The 8,604-nt window shown below is 28.7% G+C and overlaps 2 protein-coding genes across 3 annotated transcripts; one reads left to right on the top strand and one right to left on the bottom strand.

Moving 5' to 3' along the window:
- Positions 1-1,541: 1,541 nt before the first annotated feature.
- Positions 1,542-5,933, bottom strand: LOC126858831 (pre-mRNA-splicing factor ATP-dependent RNA helicase DHX16). Its single transcript, XM_050609436.1, has 13 exons — positions 5,657-5,933; positions 5,039-5,207; positions 4,716-4,954; positions 4,423-4,628; positions 4,045-4,340; positions 3,506-3,810; positions 3,288-3,445; positions 3,054-3,209; positions 2,857-2,974; positions 2,307-2,742; positions 2,125-2,230; positions 1,865-2,041; positions 1,542-1,767 (listed from the first exon to the last, which is right to left on the bottom strand). Exons 1-13 carry the CDS (start codon positions 5,790-5,792, stop codon positions 1,636-1,638), a joined length of 2,634 nt encoding a protein of 877 aa, XP_050465393.1. The 5' UTR covers positions 5,793-5,933; the 3' UTR covers positions 1,542-1,635.
- Positions 5,934-6,077: 144 nt separating this feature from the next.
- LOC126858834 (josephin-2) lies at positions 6,078-8,403 on the top strand. Of its 2 annotated transcripts, XM_050609439.1 has the most exons (5): positions 6,078-6,352; positions 6,554-6,668; positions 6,905-7,119; positions 7,203-7,383; positions 7,603-8,403. In XM_050609439.1, the coding sequence occupies exons 1-5, from the start codon at positions 6,345-6,347 to the stop codon at positions 7,855-7,857; spliced, it is 774 nt and encodes a 257-aa protein (XP_050465396.1). In that variant the 5' UTR covers positions 6,078-6,344; the 3' UTR covers positions 7,858-8,403. The 2 variants fall into 2 exon arrangements, with proteins under 2 accessions (XP_050465396.1, XP_050465397.1); XM_050609440.1 differs by having other exon boundaries at positions 6,078-6,668.
- The last annotated feature ends 201 nt before the right edge of the window (positions 8,404-8,604 follow it).

The following is an 8,604-nucleotide window of genomic DNA, read 5'->3' as shown; positions in this document are numbered from 1 at the left end:
TTATATATAATATAATGTATATTCTAATTTTAATTTATATATGTGTCATATTAATATGCATATGTATGTATGTGTGTGTTTATATATATATATATATATATATATATATATATATATATATATATATATATAGTATATATGTAAATATACAGGGTGTCCTGAAAATTTTGACACACCCGAAGTGTGAAGGTAAATTGTATATATATTACCCTTGTATACATATATTCTGATTTATATTATAATTAACATTATGCATTCTAAACACCCAATATAAAATGGATTTTTAAATTAAAAAAAAAAAAAAAAAATCGTGGAACATATTTATTTATCTTTTTACTGTTTTTTTCAGAAACAAGGAAAATATAATTCATCTTTACTAAACTATCTTATTATATCTAACATGATTCAGTAACTGACTATATTCATATTTTTTATGTGACCATATGAAAATCAATGAAAAATAAATTATGCAATAACATTTAATTTACACATATGCTATCAGAATAAAAATTAAGATTAATGAAGATTAAAAAAAATAAGTTGAAATAGAGGAAATTATCGCTCTCGATAAAGTTTAAATAATTAAAATGAAATTGTATGGCATATTTCTCTTTGTTTCCAAACATTTTGCATACACTCTTCAATTCTTCTTCTTTTTTCAGGTTCTAATGGCATATTTACAAAATAAAGATGTAACATATCTTTTGCTCTTTTATTTTTATCTATTCATATGGTTTATGAGCGATTATGGCTGAGTTCCGATATTCACTGCTAGTACCGAAAATCTATATAATACAAATGATGTAAATAGATTTTCAATTTTACTGGCAGTATGGAAACGCAGCCTTTATAATAAGAGAAAGTGCAGAGATATTAATGAAAAGAATTTTTTTTTTTATTTATAGAAAAACAGTTGTTCTAGGATTGGAATCTAGAATGGAATCTGAACTCAAATTATAGTACTGTATCCTTAATGGAACAGAAATCCAAAAAAAGGAAAAGATAACTCCAGAATAGAATAAAAGTTTGCAGTATTTTAGAGTTCAGTATTTCAGTTTGTCCAATAAAAAAAAAGGAAAATATTAATTTGCATGGTTGCATTAATTTTAATTCAATCGCTAAAAAATTTTTAATGAGCACATTTATTGTGGATTATGAATAGAGAGCGCTCACATGTTATAATTTACTAATATATAAATAGTATAAATTAATATATATAATCTAACTACCTAGTATATCTTATGAAATCATCGATATCAAATATGTTGAACAAAATTTCATTTAGCACGTACATTTATAATGTTATTTTCAATTGATATTTATTGGTCAAAAAGTGCTTATTAATTTTTGCTATCTTTAATAAAATAGATTACAATAAAATTGTTTGATTTATGTAAAAACGTTTTTCAGAGGCTTTTCAGAGATGTCTATTTCTATTACAGCTTTCATTTTAATTCTCAAATAAAAAGTTTTTACAAAGTAGGTGTGTGTGAAAGAAAACTAATTTTGTTGCAGAATGAATACTTGATAATTGAATCCAATACATGATAACATTGTTTTTTATTTTATATATACATTATACAAAATGTAATTTAATATCACAGTTGATATTGATTTAACAGTACGAAATTATCGTTAATTTGTACCATCTGGTTGTGCCCTGCCCATAACTTTAGGCATTTTTTTATTTGTTGTATCTTCTATCTCTTTAGGCTTATAATAATGAGGCGCCACTTCCAATAGCCATTTGCTTTCAATTTCCGTCACCTATTCAACATATATATTTTTAAATATTAACAAATATTAATTTCTTCTAAACTTATATATATTTTAATGTGAGTAAGCTAATTATATTTTTACTTACCTGACGCATAAATTCTTTAGTAGTAAAAACAAGTTCATGATAAAGAAGCCAACGTGGAAGCTCTTGGAATAAAGAGCTATTTGGATGTATTGCAACTGTTTGATTATGTTTTGCAGTCTTATAATGACCTCCTTTTGATAATCGTGCCACATGATAAAAATAACCAGCTGTAATAGCCTAAGCAAAAATATTTCCATTATATTTTGCAAAACAAAACAAAACAAAATAATTCGTTATTTGTAATATATGTATACACATACCTTTCTAATATTAATTGTTTCTGTGATTCCTGAGACTAATTCCATCTCTACACGTTGCATTAAGCCTACTAGCTGTTCTCTAACGTCTCTTGCTCGTTTCATAGATCTAATAAACAAATCATAACAAAATTTTTTTATGACAATTTGTTAATATCGTTGCTACTAATCACCAATTAACATACCTGTGTTGTATGAAATTTTCATAACACCAATGCGTACTGAAATCACTCTGTGCCCATTGATTATACACATTGAGAAGTGTTAAATGATCACCGCCAAGTACGTAAAAATTTTTGCGCGCAGCATCTGCGTGTATAATTTTGTCCTTCGGCCTATAAAAAATAGCACCATTTACCGAGAGCATGGCTGCAATAGTCGCTATCTCTTCTGAGCAACGGTATTTTTCACTAGCTAATAGCATCTTTGCCATCATTGGGTCCAGCGGAAATTCAGCCATTCTACGTCCGAGTTTTGTTAGTTCTCCACGATGATTGAGCGCGCCCAACGCATAGAGCTGCTCCAATGCCAAAATCAATGTTTCAGGTGGCGGGGGATCCAAGAAATCAAAATGCATCAGATCATCAATCCCGAGAGCTTTCAGAGTGAGTACTGCATTACCTAATACAAACATATATAAAATATTTTGACCAATTAGATTTAAAGAATATAAAAATATAACATTTTTATAATAATTCGATAATGCAACCTTGTATATTTTTGTTAAATTCTTACCGAGATTAATTCTTTGAATTTCGGGCACAGTGCTCTCTTCAAGTTCATGTTGGTAGGCCCACGCTGTGTAGAGACGGAAGCACTTGCCGGGCGCAACTCTACCAGCACGTCCCGCTCTCTAAAATTTTGTTTTCCGTTTTCATTTAAATTTCATGCATAATTAAAAAAAAAAATGTAAAATTTTTCGAGAAAAATACCTGACTCGCAGATGCTTTACTGATTGGTACAATTATTAAGCTCTCCATACCGGTACGTGGATTGAAATTGTTTTGTTTTGCATAGCCAGGATCTATCACATATACTATGTTGTCTATAGTCAATGAAGTCTCTGCTATATTAGTTGCTAATACCACCTTAAAAATAAAAGTTGAAATTTTATACATGTATAATTTAAAAAAATATTGTATAGTTTCTTAAGAGAAATATATTACCTTTCTTGCACCAGGTGGAGTTGGTTGAAATATTTTGATTTGCATATCACTTGGTAAATTTGCATAGACAGGTAAAATTAGTAGTTCTGCCAACTTGCTACCCAGTCTTCTCACTCTTTCCTGTAATATTTCCTGACATGTCTCGATTTCCTCTTGTCCTACATACAAAATATATTTTTTATTATATTTTGCAACATTTTAGATATGTTGATGCTTACCAGTCAAAAACACCAATATATCACCCGATGGTTGTGTTGTGTGAATTTGAAGAATAGAAACTACACATGCCTCAATATAATCTGATTCTGGTGCCTTTGTATAGTAAATATCAACGGGAAAACGGCGTCCTGGTATTCTAAATATAGGTGCATCGTCGAAAAATTCACTAAACTTTGTAACATCCAATGTAGCTGATGATATTAACAATTTTAAATCGGGACGAAATCTAGCAATGTCTTTCACTAAACCAAATAATATATCTGTATGTAAGGTCCGTTCGTGTGCTTCATCAATTATCATTACGCTAAAAATGCAAAAAATAACTATCAGAATAATTTATCAATATATATTGTGACTCAAAGCATTTCAGAATAATATTGACATAATATAATTCTAATTTGTAAAAAATTTTTCAATTTTTAATTTTTCTTATTTACTCTTCTCTTTTTTCATTTTTTACTTTTTTCATACAATTTTATTATTTTTGTCTTAATAATTTTTATTTTCGATTCTATTAACAATGTTCATAAACATATACCTATATGATGCCAGATCAGGTTCACTGAGGAACTCTCGGTGCAATGTACCATCAGTCATATACTTGATGCGGGTGCGATGCGATGTACAATCTTCGAAACGAATAGCATAGCCAACTTCATTGCCCAATTTAACGGCCATTTCATGGGCTACTCTTGCAGCCACCGACATTGCAGCCACTCGCCTTGGCTGTGTGCATCCAATGATCTTACCATCTTCTGCAAATCCAGATTCATACAAATACTGTGGAATCTGTGTGGTTTTCCCCGAGCCTGTTTCACCTTCTATTATCAAAACCTGATATTCAAAAATGTAATGCCTCTTGTATTCCATAATATTATTTATTACCCGCAATGTGTTCTGATATCTACTTATTTACCTGATGATCCTTAATAGCTTGTATCAAATCTTTTCTAAAAGGATAAATAGGTAAACTCTTCTTTGTTTCTTGTATGGTTTGTAAGCTTTTAACATGTGCAGGTGGACTTTCCTCGCGTTTTTTCTCCCTATCATGTCCTGGCATATGTAATACTTGAACAAATTCAATCATATCATCTTCCATAAGGAGACTATACTCTTGTTGAGCTGCAAAATAGAATTATAAGCTTATTTAAGTTAAAAAAAATAATAAACAAATAATCTCACTTGTTTTTAATGTTTAATAATATGTACCTTTTCTATCTTTAGCACCAAATCGAAAAACAGCTGATGATATCTGATCCGATTCCCATTTGCTTTGTTCTGACTGTGGTGGTTCTTTGTCAATATCAGGTTCTGGTTCCATCTTACCTTTCTCAAGAGGCATATGATAACGCTGGATACGCTCAAGCTCTCTTGCCTTTTCATGTTCTTTTGCCAAATACAACAATTGCTTTTTTCGAGCTCTTTCATGCTTTTCTCTTTCTGTTAAACTGTTAAACAAGTATATTATTAGATAATTATGTTTTTAAAATTAATTATATAAAAAAGTTATATATATCTCAGTATAAAATTACATTTCTTCGTCAAATAAATATTCGTCATCAAGAATATCAGCCTCCAATTCTGCAACTTTGTCCTCTTTACGTTTCTCCAAATATTTTCTACGAGACTCAACTCTTAATTTAGGTACCAGCTTCTCTTTTGCATCAATCTCCATAATTTTGAGCCTCTTAGCTGCTTCAGCTCCAAAAGCAAAATATAAATTTCAAAATAAAGTTATATATAATATTATAATGTACATAATATAAACTATATTATTTCTCCCTCATTAATAGCTATATTGTTAATAGTTATAATATTAATAGCTATATTAATAGATCTATTGTTATGATTAAAGCAAAAAATTAGGGTGTTTGGAATGACACAATCTATTTAAATTCTGATAAAAATAAAAAACTTAATTGATACTTATTGCATAAAATATTTTTTGCATAAAAACAAAGATTTGAAAAGTAAAAATCGTCGTTTAACAAATGTAAAAAGAGTTAAAGATTATTATTATTATTAAAGATGCTACTTCTGAAGGTTTGGAAAATTGTCATATCACATTAATTAAGTGTATTTTTATCACAATACAAATAGAGCGGATTACTCTAAACATACTGAAATGAGATAGTCTCTTTGCAACTTACCGGCTCCAGAACCACTAGGCATGGCAATTTTGCGTGTTTTACTTTCATCTTTAGCTTTGAGACGGTTAGCAAAGCTATCTCTCTCTTTAATATCTTTCTTGCGAAGCTCCTCTTCGTCAGAATGCACAGACTCCATCCTGGCGATTAGTTTCGATGTCGCTTCGTTCAGGAAGCTTTCACACACATCGAACGGCTCACGATTTACGAGGTTCTCTGTGCGTTCTTCGAATTTCGAGTTTTCGTTTTCTTTTTATGCTGTTCAAGTTATCGACATCGATAGACTCTTTCATAAGAGTCGTATATTGTATCATAATAGACGATTTCCCATTTTTTATCCAAATTTTACGAAAAAGAAGAAGATATATAAAACATTTAATTGACCAATCACGATAAAGAAATCTTTATCTCGATTAGTAAATAAAAAAAACTAGGGCAAATAAAAAATGGCGGAACCAATCACAAGTCTTATAATGCGTTTTGATTAGAACGTTTTTATTAAGACGCCATATTCGGTCGTTTCCATGTATTACATACGAGGTAGCTCAATCAGTAAGAAGCTAAAAAGTCGACTCTCTTGTGGATTTTTATTCAGAATATTTTCGCACTTTTCTGTCGAGCTCTTTCATGACTAGAGACTGTAAACCAATATCAAGAGGCAGATAGATAAAGAGATATTCTGGACACATCTATGTTCTGGTATCATCAATCAAGATTTTTAATACAAAATTCACTGTGTCACTTCTTCTACAATTATTGTATATGCGCTTTTTCGAATAATATTTATTATATCTTTGCACACATGAAATGTTGATCATATTAATAGAATAATCGTGAATTATTAAGATTCCAGTCAAACGATTCTAACGTCGTTTATTTGTTATTAAATTTTTTGAAAAGTTTCTACCCAAAGAAAATACCAACACACATTACAGAAGACGGAAAAAATTATGTAGTTACAATGGTTGCAAGCACAGCGACTGATATGACTGGATCTATATATCATGAGCGACAAGTAAGTTTTGATAATGTTATGTTGTATATTTTTTTTATAAATTATATATATATATATATATATATATATATATATGTTTTATGTTGTATAAAAAATATAGCAAAAAGCACAGAATGTTAATAGGAATAATGAAACACATGCTTCATTTTTTAAATTGATTTGTATATGTATATACTTTACATATTAAATGTATTTAATACGTAAAATGTATTTAATGATTACAAATTAAATTATAGGTGAAGGAGCTATGTGCATTACACGCATTAAACAATTTATTTCAAGAGCGTGACTTTAGTAAACAGGAATTAGATCAAATTTGTTATAGTTTAAGTCCTGATGTATGGATTAATCCTCATAAGTCATTATTAGGACTTGGCAACTATGATATTAATGTTATTATGGCTGCTCTTCAAAGAAGAGGATGCGAAGCTGTATGGTTTGATAAACGTAGGTCTGTATTTTTATATTATATAAATAATATGGTTATATATATTATTATCAATATGAAAACATATAAGAATTTTTATTTTATAGGGACCCTAAATGTCTTTGTTTAGACAACATTGAGGGTTTTATACTAAATGTTCCAACTGAATATAAATTAGGTTTTGTGTTACTTCCTTTGAAACGACGTCATTGGATTGCTCTAAAAAAGATTCACGGTGCCTTTTATAATCTTGATTCGAAACTGGATTCACCACAATTAATAGGAAAGGTCAATAAATAAAAATTAATTCTATCAAGACAAATATATTTTTGTATTGTAAATACAATACAAAACACAAAATACAAAATATATATATATATATATATATATATATATATATATATACACACATATATAATTGTATATATATATACATATATATATATATATACACACGCGCGCGCACATACTTACGCACGCACACACATATTCTCTTTTATTTTTCAGGACAATGATTTACTCGTATATCTAAAGGACCAGATAGATAGCAAGGAAAAAGAACTTTTCCTTGTTGTTTCTAGGGAAATTGATAGCAATCAGGGATGGTTAATAGACACATGCGAAAACAAAGATGACAATCACATGGATCATGATTCCATTAGGTATATCGAGGATGGATATCCAGATTTAGATTTGAAGAAATCAGAATCCAAAGAGATGAATGAAAATGAAGAATTTTTAGATAACAAAAATTCTAGATAATTAGAGCCATCATGCTCCATTTAATTGTTTATTTATTCATTGTTACAATCTTAAGTGAAAAGGTGGCTATAATTGTTGAAAGAAAGATTTAGAATTATGAAAACAAAGAGAAAGAAATATGAAGCAAATAAGTAAAATTATGTCTAATGAGTGTTTTACTAAAAGTGTTTCACAGTAATATTTCCATTCCACATAATGCAAATAGAATTTTTATTTATTTATTTTTCTTAAGAAAATCATTTATGCAAATGTATCACATTGTGTGTATCACATGATGTATATCATGTACAATTTACGTAACACATTATATGTGAAACAATGCAATTTAAAAAAATAATATGTAAGATATGTAGCATTTAGGATTTATTGAAAAATGTTGCTTTATTAAAAGGTAACATATATAAGAGAATAATTCATATTTAAACAACAGCTATTCACATGAATTGTGAGAAGGTATTTATATGTACACGTATCGTGATATTATTTATTGGGATAATTATCTGTTATTTTATGGCTTATGTAAATAAATACCCTTATAATATAAAATTATTGATAGATTTGATATGATAGATTTTAGGTACAATCATACAATCTTGCACAATGGATAGTCGTATAATTTGTGTTATTAATGTGATTTATTCTATATGTACATACATATAAGTAAATTTTATTGTTTATATTTTTAAGAAGAAAATTTATTTTTATTGTTAATATTATGGATCTAAAGTTGGTATATTCAAATGAAAA

This window comes from Cataglyphis hispanica, chromosome 2 (assembly GCF_021464435.1).
Source record: "Cataglyphis hispanica isolate Lineage 1 chromosome 2, ULB_Chis1_1.0, whole genome shotgun sequence".
Classification (NCBI taxonomy): domain Eukaryota; kingdom Metazoa; phylum Arthropoda; class Insecta; order Hymenoptera; family Formicidae; genus Cataglyphis; species Cataglyphis hispanica.
This window is presented reverse-complemented; position numbering and strand designations above follow the sequence as displayed.